This window comes from Acinonyx jubatus, chromosome B2, assembly GCF_027475565.1.
Source record: "Acinonyx jubatus isolate Ajub_Pintada_27869175 chromosome B2, VMU_Ajub_asm_v1.0, whole genome shotgun sequence".
NCBI classification, from domain to species: domain Eukaryota; kingdom Metazoa; phylum Chordata; class Mammalia; order Carnivora; family Felidae; genus Acinonyx; species Acinonyx jubatus.
The window spans coordinates 85,767,108-85,786,698 of NC_069385.1; the positions used below are offsets into that span (position 1 = coordinate 85,767,108).

The 19,591-nt window shown below is 40.7% G+C and overlaps 1 protein-coding gene across 41 annotated transcripts in view; it reads right to left on the minus strand.

The window, feature by feature from the left end:
• The window catches only part of RIMS1 (regulating synaptic membrane exocytosis 1), a 486,916-nt gene extending 468,647 nt beyond the window's left edge, over positions 1-18,269 (minus strand). For all 41 annotated transcript variants that reach the window (XM_027057435.2, XM_027057431.2, XM_053222599.1 and 38 more), the window contains exon 1: positions 18,105-18,269. In XM_027057435.2, the coding sequence (XP_026913236.2) occupies positions 18,105-18,268 (164 nt within the window). In that variant the 5' untranslated portion in view covers position 18,269. The remainder of the gene's footprint in view (positions 1-18,104) is intronic.
• Between the last annotated feature and the right edge of the window lie 1,322 nt (positions 18,270-19,591).

Below are 19,591 nucleotides of genomic sequence, written 5' to 3' on the forward strand. Positions count from 1 at the left end.
TTCTTTTGCTGCAGAAATCTTTTTTTTTCCAGTAAGATCCCCAAATCACAAAATATAAAACAGATAAAGGCAATGAGCTAGAAATGATACAGCAGTATAGCACATAGATGCCTTGACCCTACCAACCACAGTTTTTCCTTGTCCAGTCAACATTACTCCCCAACACTCTTGGACAACCCCACCACAGTGTGGAAACCACTGATTTGGATGCTAAAACTCCTTTTGACTCAAATTCCGTAAGTCTAAATATTGATTTCTGTCTTAAACAGGTTATTTCTACATCAAAGAAAGTAAACTAGCTCCTTCTGAGAAACAAGTAGCTTAATTAACAAAACATTTACTTTTAAATTACTCTAATTTGCTCACCAAATATCCCCTGTTCTCTCCTACATTTCCCATCCTCTTTTGCAGTTACCCGGCCCTGGGCAATGGCCCATGAACTGTAGTGACATATGTTCATTCTACCTCTTCCATCCCTCTCTTCCCTAGAGGTGGCCATGTGTTCCAGAGATCACTACTTCTACATGGAAGAAGGCCACCCAATCCCCATGGAACTGTGCAAATAAGCAATGAAGTTTGTTATGTTAAGCTATGAAGATCTGAAAGCTACTTATTTAATTTTTTTGACAAATATATATTTTAAATTTAATGGAGATATTTAGACCAAGTACTAAATAGGTCTTCTAGAATGTACTGCTCTATTTTCCTATATAATAAGGAGTCCTCACACTTTAGTGTTTATGGAAGGTACACTTCTAGGGATGAGGTTAAGGATTGTTTTGGAAACAATTACCTAAGTGGGGGAGGGGTTAGGGTTAGGGGATTTTCCAAAAATCACATGCCATAGTTGCCCCAAAACTTATATCATTGAATTAAAATCCCATCTTGCATATCTTCCACACTGTCTGAAGTTCCAGGTAGATTGTCTTCTTCTTTACAAAAAAATGGTGGGAGGAAACAGAGCCAAAGGTTTCATGAAATGTTTCCAAATATGTAGAAAAAAGATAAATCAGTTCTGAAGTGAAGTCACTACCCTCCACAAATCTTAATCATTGCCTCACAGGCATCTGCAAGTGTTTCATAGGTATATTTATAATTTAGGATTTGGGTGATATTGTCAATCCCCAAAACAGACCTATAATCTGGACACTCTTAAACAACTGATTTGAATATTCAATTTTGTTTATAAATCTTAGGTTTTTCCTCATCCTAATAATTGACTTCATATTTAACCTGTGACTTCCTTTAATTTTTAGGCAGTTAAGGAATATTCAACTTTCCCAAATTTCTTATTTTGAATTTAAGCTAAAAGTATTAAGTGGATGCCCTGCCATGCTGTCCAGATGCCCCTTTCAAGATGGGGAGATCCATTCCTCCACATGTTGAGGATGCTTTAGCATCCACCCTTTGAATCTGAAGACAGCCACATCTCCCAAGGCCAGGTCCCATTCCTTTGGCAGCATGAGTCCAGTGACTGGCCAATGCAAGATATTATGATCAGTTTCACAGCTCCCAAGGGGCTGACTGAGGCTTTCTTATACCTGCACTACAGCCCAACTTCTCTCCACCTGTCTGTTTCCCTTCCTGTACAGATATTAATCCTGAAGGTACTCCTTAATGAACTTCTTGCACAGAAATCTCCATCTCAGTGTCTGCTTCTGGGAAACTTGACCTACAAGAAATCTAAATTACTCTCCAACCACGGGGATGGGAAACAAGTCAAACTAGAGTAGTCCAGTCTTTTCCTATCACATTGTGTTTCCCAGACTGTCCTTTATGGTAAAGGATCTGAAGCAAATCACATCATTCTTTATTCTGTATTCCCAAATGCTTTCAAGCTAAAATAAACAGGGGCATCCTGGGAGACAGGACAAAAACATGAACTAAAAAGATGTATATGGAAAGGGGGAAGGATAATTTACCTTGATAACAGTGTGTTCCTTTATGGAGATTCCATATATGTCTGTATATGTACACACACACACACACACACACACACACACACACACACGTATTTGTTATTGAATTGAAAAATTAAAAATGTTTTCTCTATAACACATTTCTCTAAACATGAAAACCCAAATACAGACTTGAGAATATCTTTGTAAATTTGTAGAAAAAAGAACAACTACAAAATCCTAATCAGGGCTCCCTTTAGGTTGAAAGAAACAGAAACCCACTCAGACTAGCTCAGATCAAGATTACATAGCAAACAAAAAAACGAACTAAACTAAAAACAAAAAAAAAAACAAGACAAAACAAAAAACAACAACAAAAAAAAACATTATACACCAAAGTGTTCAGCCAGCCTCAAAGTGACTCATCCTGGGAGGTCAGGATCAAAGAAGTTTGGTGCCTCATGGGGCAAAAGGCCTCTCTTATCAGTATGCCTTTGTCAGTCTCTCACTCTCTGTTGACTCATCTTGCACATGGCCCAACATGGCTTCCTCTGTAGACCAGCAATCATTTCTTTTTCTGGTAAATTCACACTCCTGCTTTCCACACCAACTATTTCAGACTTTCTTCCTCATCCTCAAATCTCCAACTCCTATCACTGTCAGAAGATGACTCAATTCTTCACAGAAAAAATAGAAATCATCAGACATTAGGTCCCTCATCTTTCCAGTTACAAACTTATACCCTTTCTCTTTTCTTTAAACCATGTTGTTCACTATATTCTTTCCATCAACTGTTAAGCATTCTTAAATTTATCCTATTTAAATTCCATTTAAAAGAGGTCCACATTGGACCTATCTCTCATTTCCCTCCAGGAATCCCCTTGTGTCTCTCTTCCCAAATATCCCAAAAGATCTACCTGTATTGGGGGTATGTATTTTTTTAATGTTTGTTTGTTTGTTTATTTATTGAGAGAGAGAGAGAGAGAGAAAGAGAATATGAGCTGGGAAGGGGCAGAGAGACAGCAGGAGAGAGAGAGAGAGAGAGAGAGAGAGAGAGAGAGAGAGAGAGAGAGAGAGCCCCAAGCAGGCTTCATGCTCAGCACAGAGCCCAATGCGGGGCTCTATCTCATGACTGCAGGATCACAACCTGAGTCATTATCAAGAGTTGGATGCTCAACTACCCAGATGCCCCAAGTATATGTACTGATTTACCTCTCTCTCACTCTGACCACATCATTCTAGTTCTGGTCCTATCACTTTTTCTGAAGTCACCAGTGATCTCTTTGTTAAATCCAACAACTGAATACCATAGCTATTTATCAGTCTTCATTGTAGTTGATGTCTCTGAATTTCTTTTTTATTGATTCAGATACAATTTACATACAGTGATAGGCACAGATCTTAAGTGTACAGCTTGATCTATTTTAACAAATGCATACACATTTACAATACACATCCCTACAAAATATAAAACATTTCCGTCCTTTCAGCAGATTACTCCTTTCCCTTTCGTGTCAACCCCTCACCCCTGCTACCATAAAAGAGAACACCAATCTGATTTCTAACACCATGGATTAACTTTGCCTATTCCAGAGCTCCACATAAACGGAATCATACAGTCTGCAGTATTTGTGTCTGGCTTTTTTTATTCACCAGAATGTTTTTGAGGTTTATCTTTGTTGTTCCTGTATCAGCAATTTACTCTTATTTATTGCTGGGCAGTATTTCATTTTAAATAAAGAGTATTAAAATTCATTAATTTTATAGCTTCTTCTGCTGATGGACATCTGAGGTATTTCCAGTTTAGGGCTATTTTGAAGAAGGTTCCTACAAACATTCCCTTATAAGAGTTTTTGTGAATAAATATTTTCACTTTTCTTCTTTAAATATCTGAATGAAACTGCTGGGTCATAATGTAGATGCATGTTTAGCTTTTAAAAAAAAAATTACCAGGGGTGCCTGGGTGGCTCAGTTGGTTGAGCGACCGATTTTGGCTCTGGTCATGATCTCACGGTTTGTGAGTTCGAGCCGAGTGTTGGGCTCTGTGCTGACAGCTCAGAGCCTGGAGCCTGCTTCAGATTCTGTGTCTCCCTCTCTCTCTCTGCCCCTCCGCCACTCATGCTGTCTCTCTCTGTCTCAGAAATAAATATTAAAAAATTTAAAAATTAAATTAAATTTAAAAAATTACCAAATAGTTTTCTAAAGTGGTTGTACTATTCTTTGGTCCCACAAATAATAAATAAGGATTCCAGTTGCTCATTACTTCCACCAACATTTGATGTTGCCAGTCTTTATTTTGGTCATCCTAGAGACAGTGCCTTTTCTTCCTTGACATATTCTCTTCACTTTTATTTGGTATATCAAGTCTCCTGGGTTTTAGCCTACCATTCTTCATTTGTCTTTCCTAGGTCATTGTCCTCTTTCAGCCTTTAAAAGTGAAGTTTCATTAAAACCCATTCTTAGTTTTTCTCTTCTGAATCTAATCACCCATTCTCACCTGTAGTTCCATAGCCACCTGTGTATAGATGACACATAAATTTCTATTTCTAACCCATCCTGTCTTCTGAGTTACTGACATATATTCTGCAAAAGCCAAAGGACCAAAACCAAACTTAAGATCTCTCTTCCATCCCTCCAGATGCTCCCAAAACTTAGGGCACAAGTCAGAAGTCAACTCATATTCAATCCATCAAAAGAAAATAATTGTGGCTTTTGTTTCCCAAATCTCTCTCAAATTGTAACATTTTGTCATCACCACGGAAGTCCTTGCTTCTAACATCTCTCACCAGGACTTCTGCAATAGCCTCCAAGCTAGTCTATAAACACACATGCCCTCGAGCTGCTTTTCCAAAATGCCCAAGGGAGCAAAATGTATAGAAAGGACTGTAGTTACAAAAAGTAGTATGAGGCATGTCTGGATCATGCAAATGAAGTAAATGGGAGAAAATGAACTTCTTTAAGAAGACTTTATAGAAAGAATGTTTTAAGTTTTCAGGTTTGTGGGTATGAGAGTTTAAATGAACAGGTGCATGGATGAGTTGGGAGTGCTCATGGATGTATATGTGAGTTGCCATCTCCTTCCCATCCCTCTAATTCTTTCTTTGGGTCACTGACCAACAGTCTATCTGAAGCCAAACCTCCAAATGAGGGGGAACCAAGAAAAACTGTTCTCATAGTGAGCAAAACCAACTGGCTTTTCTAAGTGAAAAAACAAAATATGATTTTAATATGTACATAATTCAAAAGCATAGTAGTAAAAGCTATTGGGAATCATAAATAAATCACTACATATTGAAAACATTGTATCTTTCAGAGAATTATTAAAAATTAAAAATAAAATGATCACAATTAAGAAGTATTGATAGCTTAAATATAAGTGCAACAAATACCATTACAAAGGAAATTTTTAAATAAAATATTTCTTAGTCCTTGGCAATGATCCACTTACTTTGAAAAATACTCAATATGACAAAATTCAAAATCAACAAAGTAATTAAAAGTTCCCTTGGAGTTTTCTTTCTTCCTTCTTTAAAAAAAATTGTTTTTCTTAAAGTTCCTTTTAAGTTTCTTAAAGTAGTGTGTGCATATATATATACACATATATACATACATATATAATTTTTTGAGAGAGAGAGGGTGCGAGTGAGGGGCAGAGAGCAACAGATCCCAGGAGGGGCACAGAGAGGGGGGACGGAGAAAGGGAGAAAGAGAGGGGGGAGAGAGAGAGAGAGAGAAACCCAAAATGGGGCTCACCCAAACAGGGCTCATGTTTTACCCAAAGCAGGGCTCGTATTCACCTGAATCAGGGCTTAAGCTCACCTGATGTGGGAATCAAACTCACAAACCCTGAGATCATGACCTGAGTTGAAATCAGATGCTTAACAATTGAAACACCCAAGCACCCTACTCTTTTTTTTTTTTAATGTTTATTTATTTTGAGAGAAAGGGAGAGAGAGAGAGACCTGAGGAGGGGCAGAGAGAGAGAGATAATCCCAAGCAAACTCCACACTGCCAGTGCAGAGCCCGATGCAGGGCTCAAACCTACAAACTGTGAGACCATGACCTGAGCTAAAATCAAGAGTCAGATGCTTAACTGACTGAGCCACCCAGGTGCCCCAAAAGCATATACTCTTATAAAGCAGGCAAACCAAACCAAAATTGAAAAAGTTTTTTAATTTGACAGTAGTTAAAATGAAAGTAGGTACAGAGAGTATGACAGTAGAAAAAACACTGGACCAGAAGATAGAAGACCCAAAGTCTTATACCTAACTCTCTTACTGATTAATAATGAAAACCAGAAAGAATCTCTGGGCCTCAGTTTTCTCTCCTTAATAGTGGAGTTGGAATAAATCTTCAGTGGCTAAAATGTTTTATCTTGATTGCCAACTCTCATCAGTTGATGGTCTGGAGTACTACAGTCAGAAAGGTTCTTGAGGCATCCAACATTTAGCACTGATGCTTTTCTAGGTTCAGGAAGTCATCTGTGCACTGAGTAATTGCCAGCCCTGGACTGGATGGTCTCATCAATATCTCAACCCAATCCAGTTATGTTATGTCAAAGACTAGTCCTTTACTGTACTGGGAATGCAGACTGAGCAGTTCAGTTCAGTAAGCACTTACTGAGGTCCTGCCATGTTTCAGGCACAGTGTTAAGCAATGGAAATACAAATATGATTAGGAGATACCTGCATTCAAGGAGTTTAAGGGCAGAAGATGACTTAACCAAGGGGCATTTTTAAATAAAAAATATATTCCAGTACAATACTTTATGTTCATATGTCTATGATCTAATTCCAAATACCAAATCAGAGAACATATATTATGGTTTAAACTGTTACTGAAGTTAGTGATATTTTAATTCAAAGGAAATGTTTCCATTAAGCATGTCTGTCTAGAGAATTACTTTTTAAAATGTATTATTTACATCCTCCCATGCTGACATTCAAACATTTTTAAAATGCTGTCCTTCAGGAAACCATTAATGATAAATTAAGAGTACAACAGATCATCCGAAAATTGTATTTCAATTTCACCTTGTAATATCCAACATCCACTATATTCTCCTCATAAGTTCTGGCCAACTCTGGTTCTCACAATAGCCAAAAACAATCAGCTCACTTTTTATTTCAGAATCTGCTGATAGAATTCCCATGGTTAGCATAACCTTCCCACTGCATCCACCTACATACCCTATTAGTCCACCCAGCAGCTTTTGGTGACTCCTCCACTCCACATCCTTTGGATTTATTCATTCATTCACACACACACTATAAAAACTTCAGGCACCTATTACATGCCAGGCACTGGCAAGTAAGAATGATCCTGTTCTCAGGAATATATGCTATACTGAGGTGAGAACTGCCAAGTGAAAAAGGTTATGAAAAAGATGTGCACAGAGGAAAAAAAATTAATCTGGGAAGTATGGGAAGATATACTAGAGGAGATGCCACTTGAACTAATTTGAAAGGCTATGTAAAAATTAGGGAGATTAAGAAGGAAATTCCTGGGGCACCTGGGTGGCTCAGTAAGTTGAACATCTGACTCTTAATTTCAGTTCAGGTCATGACCCCAGGGTGGTGGGATCAAGCACCTCATCAGGCTCTGCACTAAGTATGGAGCCTGCTTGAGATTCATTCTCTCTCTCTCTCTCTCTCTCTCTCCCTTTTGTTCCCCCCTCACCCCTCCCCTGTACCCTCACACTGTCTCTAAAAAAAAGAAGGAAATTCCTGACAGAGAGAAAAGCACAGAGGAGTCACAAAGTTGTGAAGCAGTGGTGATACTTTGAGATCCTGTTCAGTAAGGCTATGGCAAGAAGGTGTGAAGGACCAGTGAAAGGAGACAGTAAGCACAGTACAGATTATGAAGTTTAAACTTGACTCTGAAAGCAAAGGGGTTGTATTGAATGGACATGATCAAACGAATGTTAGAACAATTCCTCTGACAACAGTGTGAAGATGAGATGGGAGGGGTCTGACTGGTGGCTGGGAAATGAATTAGGAAGTTATTGCAGGCAACCCAGCGAGCAGTGATAAGAGTCTACATTAAAGTAAAGGCAATGGAATTGGAAAATAAAAGAGGAATTCAAAGGACTCTAGAAAGATTGAATCAGAATCAGATTTGACAATGGACTGAATAAGGAGTTGCCCTAAAGATGCTACGCAGAAAGACAGGGATTATACAAAAAGCACTGTGTTTAGGCAGAAGGTCAAGAGAGTTATGATGGATAACAACTGGTTTGAAGTTCCCAAGGGGCATCCATGTAGAGATATTTAGCAGGTGGTTAGGTAGATGAATCCAGAATTTGGTAGAAAATTCTCAGGTAGTAAAATAGATTTGGAAATCATTAACATATAAGTACAATTGAAGCCATGAGTGTGTTTGAGATTGACCAGAATTGAGTATAAGGTTGAAAGAGGACCCATGGGAAGGGCAACATTTGATTATTAACAGAAGATTGATTAGGGACACATTAGAAACTAGAAGACAAATCAGAAGGAAATGGAGTTATAGAAAGAAGAACAAGAGAGAACTTAAAAAAGTCCTCCACTTCTTATTATAATCACCACCCATTGTGAACTATTTTGTATGGCTTACTTAGTATTTTCCCAAAGTACACGTCATAGTTTTTAGAATTTGCACTACCTCACCAGGTAAATTACCTGTTACTTGGCCTGGGACTGTGAGCTGTTTGTTTTTTTCTTTTTCTGCATGTGGACCTCCAAGAACCTTAAACCATGCTGCCTTTATGGAAGCCTGACAGCTAGCCACATGATAGATTATCAGTCATAGTTCAACTCAATAGGGACTATTACATCTTAGGCCTTTGGGGCTCCAAATACCATGTAATCCCTTTTCGTGCCTGTGCCTGGAACAATACTGTTTCAGACTAGTGTGAAGTTTTCACTCCAGATTGTTATAAATTAGGTGCTTAGATTTGGCCTAGGGTATGTGGACATCTTTGTTTTTATTTTTATATATTTTAAAGAGTGTGTGAGCAGGGGAAAGGGGCAAAGGGAGAGACAATCTCAAATAGGCTCCATGCTAAACACAGAGGGGCTCAGTCCCACAATCTTAGGATTATGACCTGAGCCAAAATCAAAAGCCAGATGCTCAAATGACTGAGCCACCCAGTCGCCCCATGTAGACATCTTTAAATTGAAATATACAGCCTAATTTATAAAAATACTTTACTATATTCTATTTTTTCCAAATTACATTTTAATGTAATTGTCATGATGATCATGAAGAATATCAAAGTAGAATCTCTTTATAATTTTCACTTACCAAAATTTTAATGTCTCAAATAAATAAGCCAGCTCATTTTAATTTCCCTTTATTTCAGATACCAATACCTAAACTACATCAAGTTTTTCTCCCCCCCACCTCCCTGCCAAAAAAAAGGGTTAGGAAAGAAGATTTAAGGTCCAGAATATTACAACACAGAGTTAGCTAAGAAAGATAACTCTGCTAAGCTGTATGAAATAGAAAAGGAAAAGCTATTTGGTTAACTTTACTTTTGTTTTCATCCCTTTCTAGTTTTACACTATGTAATCTTTCTGACCTGGATAGAACTTCTAAATGTGCATATATATACTATCCTATATTTACAGAAACCTGATACATTGATCTATACATTCCTTAGATATTTCATATACCATCTGCCCAATTGTTCTAAAATGTAAAACCCCATAAATTGAAAATACAACAGCTAGCCACCCGAATAAAGACGTTCTCATTGCATTTGTTAACAGCTATGTTTAAACAAGAACTATAATGTGGCACATGATGCTGGTGCAATGATTACCTACAACTTTAAAATAACCTGATATTCTTGAGAATATCAGTAATCTCCTAGAATACTGCTCAAATATTGATCATATTTGAGCACAGAAATTTAAGTGGTAGCTAATCAAACAGACGACATAAAGTGTGGGACATACAGCCAGAAAACTCCATCAATTACTACTACTATACTAATTCCCATTTGTGAACATGCAAGAGTCCATTAAAAGAAGGTAAACCGCGTAAGATAAATTTATATGACAGTGCAGATACTTTCATTGGTTTTCAATTCATATATCTTCTCTATGTAAATATAATGGCATCTCCCAAACAATAATTACCTCTATAATGATCGGGAATACAAAAAGAAATACTAAATAGGATGTAGATCACCAGCAAGGTATTATATTACATAAAGAGAACTGGTTCATTATAGTTCTTTAAAATCGCTAATATCTAATTGAGCACATTAATTACTTTCAATTTACAAGAAATTACTTTCTATAACATTACCTTTTTTTACTATCTAAACTTCAGAAGAATTATTAAAATATCGCTCGCATTCTAAAATCTATGTAAATGTCTTCTCTAAACTGCAGTTGCTCCTTTGCAAGGCCCAAAGGAGAACGCTCATAAAGAGAGTCCTGCTGCAGCTGCAACTCAGAGCCACTGCTATTTGAAAAATGTTTTGAAATTTTAAATTCTACTTTACCATAAAAGGTGGCATTCCACTGAGACTCCATAAAAGATAACACCTCATTCTCAGCAAAAGCCCTTCCATTTACCAAACAATGACTTTCAAAACAATATGTCTATAACTTACTTGTATTATTTATTGAGAAGATATATTTTATGGCTGTTAATTGCTTGATTATCTTAAGTTTTAAATGAATAATGGGTCAAGGGAAGCAAAACTTATAAAAAAGACAATAAAATTTATTGTCCATAATGAAATTCAAAATTGACAAATAGGGATACTTTCCATAATTACAGAGTGAAATAGGGATAAATAGATACTGTTCTGGGCAAACCAACAGGTACAGTCACTTTCCTTTTAAACAACTCTATTTTTCTCTCTTTTTTTAAGTTTATTTATTTATTTTGAGAAAGAAGGAAAACAGCATGAGTGGGGGAGGGGTAGAGAGAGGAGAGGGAGAGAATCCCAGGCAGGCTCTGCACTGTCAGTGCAGAGTGTGACACAGGGCTCGAACTATGAACCGTGAGATCATAACCTGAGCCAAAGTCAGACCCTCAACCGACTGAGCCACCCAGGCGCCCTTCTATTTTTCTTTTTAAATAAACATTCCTGTGTACAGGCAGTTTTCACAAGATAGCAACAGAGGTAGAAAACCTAAAGTCAATGCAGAATACTCCCCTCTTGCCATTCACAGAACACTGACCTAGATCAAAATAAGTGTATATAAACTTGATGTAGAGTGTGAGAATACACATACAGAAAACCTAAAGCATTCAGTACAGAATCTTAAAACATTCCTAAACACATATAATATAATCTGTTACATCACCCAACAATAAACTGACATGAAAGAGAAACTACCACTTGACAAGTATACTGCCCCTTATTCAGCTAATTCTGAAAATGAATAATTTATAAAATCCAGTGGCACTAAAACCATCATGTCTTTTTCTAGTAAAGGATGAGGAAATTTCCCTAAACTAATTTCTCTTCACATTTTTTATTTAGGGTTGCCTTCTAGATATTTAAGACTATCATATTGTCCACATTGCTTTGTGCTAAAGACATTTATGAGCTATTTAATGAGAAAAAAAGAAGAATGTAAATATCACCTCAGACCAAGACCTGGACCCATTTTACGCTGTGCCTCCTTACCAAATTCTTACACTGGTGGTTGCAGGCCTCGCCACACTATTCTGTAAGCATGATACAATGAATGGATTCTTCTGTAAGAACTCATCTCCACAGGACCTCTAGTAGCTGCTGCAATAACTACAGGAAAAGATAATCTTCCGATTCTTCTATAGTTTTCCAGAGTCGAGATAACAATGGCACCTTTCTCTGATACAGCAACTTCAACTTTAAAGTTTCACTATCATATTACAATGTCCTAAGTTCGCAGGGCAAGCGCTATCAATTCCACTTTACACATAAAGAAAGGGAGACTCGTATGGGATAACTTACTGATGGTCGCATCTACAGAAAGTGATAGTGGTAAGACCAGAATTCAGTCATTGCTCCATCCAACTATTTGATGCTCACCTCCCTTTCTGACCATGGCACTTTTAAAATGGCAGTATTAACTACACCAACAAAGCACTCTATTCTACCTAAATAGTCCAATGCCTGACCCCATTCCAAAACCTGAAAAAATGGTCTTACTGTTACAGACTATTGTACAATACTTAGTTTGAAATAGCCTAGATAATAAATAAAACTGAGAGCAATAGTGGGGAGAAGAGATAACTTCAAAGTGGAGGAGAATGGTGGGAAAATGCAAAGGTATTAACACCATGAGTAAAAGAGCAAACAGATCAGAAAAGCCCCAGGTGTATATGGGGTTAACCAGTAAGCTGTGGCCAGATCTAGAGATTAAAGAGAGGTGGACTTGGAAAAGGGTAAAAAATGCCACTAGCCATAAGAAATTCTTCTCTCCCACCTTTTAGATTAATTCTCTGGGCTCCAGAGTCAAATGTCATAAGCAAAAGGTCAGGAAGGTATCTAGCTAGTGCTGGGAATTTCATTAATACTAGAAAACTAATAGAATACTGACAGGATGAACTTCTCATTAAGAGGTGAGCTCAGGGGAGAGTAACATGTAAAGTATCTAGTCAAATGCCTGACACATGGAAGGCATACAACAAATGTTAGTACCTCCTCCCCCAATAGAACAGGAAAACAAACCCTGTATTATTACCCACATCTTGATGTACTTTAAAAAAGACTTACAAGAGGACTAGGAACTTGGAGTCAATGCACATGGGTTCTGGGTTCTATTCCTCTCATTGCCATGTGCCTAGGAAAATTAACTTCAACTTGCAGGACCAGCTCTAAAATATCCACCTCATATCACAGAAGAAAATGTAAAAAGCTGTCTAAAAATATAAAATTGTCCATAAAGAGATACAAAATGAATTACAATGGACTCTATAATCCATGGTACAGCAACCTCATCCATCTGTATGTTCCAGATGTGGGAGAATAATATTATTTCAAGAATTCCTATTTGATATCTTTCCAGGAAGCTTACTGCACAGGTTTAAGACAAACCATTCTCCTCACTTAACAAGTTGAGCAAATAACACTCCCAAGATGTTGTGTTTCTATTCAAGTCAGCAGTAGCACATAGAGCCCACACTGGTTTCCATATTCTATTTCAAATTTAGTAATCTACTTATTTAAATGATGGTGCCCCCTCACTTCTGGTTAAGAAAGAATACATACAAGTTAAAAGAAAGTCAAGCCATGTTAGCAAAAATGTGAACTCATGGTTATGTCTCTTTCCTTCCATTCTCTGATAACTCCTCATGTCTTTCATTTTTTAAGACTTCCCTTTACTATATTTTCTCCAGGAACAATTGAGAATTCAGTCCTGGGCATGCACATTTACTAAGATAGATTTCTGTTGAAAGAAAACTCCAATAGAGTTCAGAGCTAACCTTCTCTAAATTTAACCCTATCTATAAATGGTGTAAAGGAGACTAGACTCCAAGTAAAATGATGAGTTTTCTCCCTCTTTTCTATTTAACACAACATCTCAAAAATGATAGACACTAGCTCATGGGTTAGCAGGGTTTCCTCATTACTATTTGCCTTCTTCCTTTTCCTTCTTACCCATCCCTGCCTCAGTAACATGAGATAATATTTCTGGGCATAAGATAAGAAAATCTTTGCAAACCCCAATGAAAGCATGATACCTGCATTCATTAGGTCTCTATCTGTACTCCTCCCAGATGCCGCATCTACTTTTCCTTTTTTTCCCCACTTGCTAATTAGGGTCTCTCATATTGAGTCTTGTGTATACATTTCAGGCCACAATGTTATAATTGGTTGGAGGGAGAAAAAGGAGGAAGAAAAGCTAAAGTTACAAGAGTCTACTCCTTCTACTTTTTTTCTCCTTTCATGAAGGAAGTAGATTTTGTGGATGTTTGAAAAGTTAGCACTAGATAACTTGTTAAGAAGAGCGTGAAGTCTAAAGTCGACACAGTTTATAAATCAATTTACACCATGAATTGTAGAATTTGTAAGAAAAATAGAACCTCATAGAATCTCCCATTTAATTGTCTTGCCCACATTTACACAATAAGTGACAGAATTGGTGCTAGATCCCCCAAAATGCTTGGATCCAAAGTTAATGGTCTTTCCACCAAGTATGATGCTTTTTATTTTCTTAAAACTGGAGGCAATTCCTTTGCCCTCAATCCACAGGAAAACTCTATTAAGAGTGTAAGTAAAGCTCCAGGCCCTCTTATAATCAGCAGCTGATCTACTAAATCAGCCTAATCTTTTGCAAAACCACTTCTCTGAAACTGAGGAAATAGCAGAAATTAATTCAAGGTAAAGGTAGATGAAATGCAAGCCTCTTCTTGGTAGAAAGACGGTGTAGGGTATGGGAAAATATTTGGACTTAGAATAAAAGGTCTGGGTTTGAATCCTGGTTGGGCCATGTAATGTGAGTTAGTTTAGGGTATTACTGGAATTCTCTGAGCGTAGAATAAGGATCTGAGGATTCTATGACCTGACTTACCTTCTGCACAGACTGTTGTGAGAATCCAAATATGCATGTATTAAACTTGAGCATAGTTCAACTATTTGGCATTTGATTCAATAACCACTTAGAATAATGGCCAGCATGAGGTAAATGCTCAATAAATGTTAGTAGTTTTATTTAATATTTCAATATGATTCTCAATTCCTATCCTCAGACTATGCCTTCAACTCTCTGCTTCTATTTTTTTCTCTTTTACTATTCTGTAGCTCCTTTCTCTATGAAGCTTTTATTAAAAAAGGAATAAGATTTTAGATCTAATGAGATCTTCTCTGATTTAGGTCCCAGATAATGCAGTTTTCACCTCATGTAATATATTGGCTCATGGTGTCTGGTGACAGTTACTTGAAAGAGTATTCATTGAGGAAGTTAGGTTTCAAAAAGCCTCCAAAACACAGACACACACAGACACACACAGACACATACACACACACACACACACACACACACACACACACACACACACCCTACTAAGATTAAGAAAAGACCTCTGATTTGCAGATAATCAAATCCATCACTAAGAATTATTTGCAGGATTCAACTATTTCTAGTTACATGGCATGGTTTTTAAAATTAGTGCACTTTGCCAATTAAATGGCTTATTTTTATGATAAAGTACTTATGATTTTGAGTAAAACTTTCTGAAATCTTGAGGCAAAAGTTAGCTTGATTATTCTTTTCCATTTACACACATTTAAAGATATTATCAAGAACTGCTTCAGGTAGTAATTTATAATCAAGGCTGATGAAACTGTACAAATACATTTTAATTGGTATTTTGTAATCTTTCTTTGGCATATTCACCTATTAGTTTTCTATGTTCTATTAGTGCCTTACATATTTATACACATTGGGAAGAGAGAGAGAGAGAACATGCACACAGGATAGCTCAAGGTGATGGTTCTGCAGTCATGAACAAAAGTGAATTTTAAGTCTAACTGCTCTTACCAGAACTTCAGCTTTGTAGGGCCTGTTGTGAAAGTAATTTCTCAAATATGTGATATGATGGACCAAGCATTACCATACAAACTTATCTCTGATGTAACAAATATGGTACTTCAATGCCCAGTGAAAAGCAGCATGTTTTCCAATCTATTTTTATGCAAAGTTTAGGAAAGGCCACCACCTATGACTGTGCCATTAAATTCCCACATGTGTATGTCATTTGAAAAGTCTCTACAATCACCAGTTTTTAAGACATAAAGTGCCCTCTAGAAAAAAGTACAGCACTGTTCCACTAATTGCAGACAATATGACACGCTTACATGGCAGCAAACCGGGATTCCAAAACACTCACCAGTCTGCCACTGCACAAAAGGCCAAGACATTAACAGAGGAGGCTGATTGATAAAGTTAATGCAGAGGTCTGGGATTATAGAGGGCTGTTGTATAACAGCATCACACACTGCGATATTCTGTGAATCTTTGCAATAAAGGAACAATATTTGCAAGCCAGTGCAAAGCAGTCACAGGAACAGCAGTGGGAAAGATGTTTTAGACATGAGCATTGGACGGTGTTCTTCACTGTCTTATTTGTCCACATAACCCCATACACTCTTACCATGCTATCCTAGGCAGCTGGCAGATTTGGAATTCTGTCCTAAAACTCACCCTCTCCCTCTTAAAAGCTCTCACTCTCCACCATCCTGAAACAGCAAACGAAGAGGAGTGATGGCCACTACTTGCACTGTGCCTTCCCCTTCTTATTTGGACCATGGAGCAGCAGCTCATATTTTCTGCTGGCTGCTGGAGGCCTCCATCCACCTGCTATCTGCAGTGAACACCAAAAGGAACGGTAGCAACCTGTAAATCCTGACCAGCATAAAAAAGATGTCCAGGACAGGTGGCAGGGACTGCAACCAGTGAGGACAGACGGACTGACAACCAGACAGACAAACAGCAGCACCATCAGACACAATCCATTACTTCCAGTCTCAGAAGAGGGGAAGCCTGCAGCACCAGGGATGTCATTGTTGCATTAGGGATAGGCAGCAGATTAACAAGCGTTCTGCCTCCCTCAAGCCAGCAGGCTTAAAGTGTTTGTCTTTTGGAGGAGAAGGAGCAGGGAATCCAGAAACCTGCTGCTCTTTATAGAACAAGGCCAGCTCTGGCCTTCCGGACCCTTTGAGTCTACAATGAAAGGGCAGGAATGACTGGATTTCTACTCTTCTGCTGTGGCCCAGCACCGACAGCACTTGCTCAATATCCCCCTCTCCCATCTGGGTGGCAGTTACACTGGTGGGGACCCATCAGTCTGGGAATGCAGCCTCCCTCCCTTCCTTTCCTTCTAGGCACTGCTGCACTGAGAGGAAGCACAAGAAACCTTCAGTGACAGCATCTTGTCTTCAGGAGGCAATCCTCTGGGGTGGGGAAGGCCCTGATGGGTGTGCTCTGTGCCTGGGTGTCACGCCTGTTCCCTCCCTGCCCCCTTCTTCCCTCTCAGCTAACTCCAGATGCAACAGGTTCCCTTTGGCTTTTCATGCCAATCCTCTGCCCCCAGATACACCTTCTGGTCTAAACGGGAGACACCAACAAAGTAGTCCCAATCAGGGTCTCCAAATTCCTTTACCCCCAAGTTGAAAACTTTCCTGAATACAAGACGACCAGGGAAGGCAGAGTCGAAGTCCCCTGCAGCTCCACTCTATGGGTGATGCTAAGGAGCAAGGAAAACCCAGCCTGGATGCCAGTACCTTGTAAGCAGTTTTGTTTGAGAATATGATAAGCAGCAGCACAGGAAGTGTCACACACCCCTGCACTACCAGCAACAAGCCCCATCCCCTCCCCAGACAGGGGGAAATGGGGCACTGGGCAGACAGGCTCTGAAGGGCTGATAGGCTTTAAGGAAGGGGGGATGTGTGCGCATATTTGATCCCCTATTGTACTGCTTCCACCAGAAGCTGAGCAGGCCCCAGGGGTCTCTTAGAAACCAGCAAAGAGAAGAACCTCTATTTTGTTCAGGCCAGAGTCCCCATCAGCTTCTCCCATTATTTAAAACTTTGCCTTGCCAATGGCATTGTATATGGGTAAGAAAATGTATCTTCACACAGGTATTCTATGAAGAAGACTGTGACTAAAAGATTAAAGAGAAGCTGGGGAGGCAGGTTACCAAAGATGGCAACTGCCCAAAAAAGACCCAATCTTGATCTGGAGATGAATGAGTACCAAAATGAACACTCAAAGAAGCATTTTTCTTATATAAATACTGGCACCCTTCACTGGGGTAACCCCAACCTCCTGAACAACTCCAGGAAAAGAGGAGCTGTTCTCAGCACCTCTTCATCCATCCCACCTCCCCTTTCTTCCACTCATCACCTGGCCCTTAACCTGTTCCCAGCCCAGGGCCCTTCCACCTGGGCGGCATCAGCTCTTCTCAGCTTCTGCATACCCCACCCTCAGGGTGGTCCCTCTCCACCCAATCTTCCTCTGCACCCCAGCCTCAAGACATCCTCTCCTGGCTCCCGGGCTCCCCGCTCGGTGGCATCCCCTCCGTCCTCCTGTCTCCCTAACCTCTTCCCTGCTCAAACCCGGCGCCCCTGGCCCCAGGGCGGGCGCCTCCGCCCCCCACCCAGCACCCTCGCCCGCCCCTCCCCCACACTCAGCCGAGAGGATTGGGTGAGTGAGTGGCGAATGGACCGATGGAGGCACGGAGGCACGGATGGCGCGGCCAGGGGTGGCTTACTTGAGCATGGCTTCTTCTTTTTCCTCTTCTTCCTTCTGCCGGTCCATCACTGCCATGATAATGTTCCTCTCCTCCTCGGTCAGGTGGCTCAGGTCGGGCAGCTCTTGCATGGGGGGAGGCACCGTGGGTGGGCGAGGACCGCGGGGCCCCACCGCCGAGGACATTTTCGTGGCCTGCACGCCCCCTCTTCTGGCTCCCTGGCTCTCACCTTTCGGATTCACGCCCAGCAGCTGCGCCCCTGCTTCCCCTCACAGAGGAGCCCTCCTGGCGGCGGCAGGAGGAGGAGGAGCAGCGGCGGCGGCAGCAGCAGAGCCGGGGAGAGAGAGAACCCAGTCTTTCATGGTTGTTTGCATCCACCCAGCCCCGGATGCTGCCTTTGTTTTGGTCGCCCTAGCTCGGCTCGGGGCCGCCCGGCCGCCTCCCGCAGCCCAGCCTCGGCCGGCGGGGGCGGACAGGCGGAGGCGCGGCGGGCGCGGCGAGGGGGCGAGGGCTCGCGCCAGGCTCGGCCGATCCGGGCGTCGCGCGCTGGGCGCGCGGGGCGGGGGCGGGGCTGGGGCTGGGGCCGGGGCTGCCGCCGTCGCCGCCGCCGCCGCCGCCGAGGCTGCTCCCAGGCTCGGCTGCCTCCAGTTTGGGGCTGCAGGAGGGAGAGGGAGAGTTTTGGGTGTCAGTTAGGCGGAGTCTCGGAGGCTTCGCTCCCGGGTGATGCTGCTGCTCTCGCAGACATAGCTGCCAGCCACTCAGTCCCGGAGCCGCTCCGCCCACGGGCACCCACCCGCCCACTCCCCAGGTCAGAGCCACTCGTGCCCCAGCCTCTCCCCCCCACGCTCGCCAACGTGCACGCCCCATCGCTCTATCCCCAGGTACCCCTCACCCGTGAGTCATCCTCCCTTTCCTGGTCTCTCGTCTGTGTCATCCTCCCCAGCCCTATTTTCCCTTGGATTGCATTAATCATCATCATCCTCGCTACCATCTTCATCGTGGAGCGTTAATACTATTTGAGCACCCACGATGTTCTGAACAGCTGGATGGAACACCCTGTGGACGCGTTGTTTTTCCTGATACGATATATTTCACATTTACTAGTCAAGTGTTCATAGCAACAACAACGTGATTTTTTTTTTTTTCACATAATTTTGATACACACCTCCCACAGCTTGGATTTTCTGGGTCCATTGTATGCGGTGTCTTTCTTGACCCATCCTCAGTGGGACCGTTCTGCAATTTATCCTCATTCCCCCTTACGATGCCCCACAACCTGACAACTATTTAATTTGTCATTTGGGGCTCCGGGTAGCCCCATCGCATCACATAACCGCACTTCTCTGGTGCTCGCAAATGGATTATCTACTTGAATTCCTCTAATGATGCTCATGATCATCATGTACTCACTTCTCAGCCACTGTAGGTACTTCTCGAGAAAGACTGATCCCTGATAAGAAAAAACGCCCAACTACATCTTACTGTAAGAAGCTTCTGCTTGATGCTTG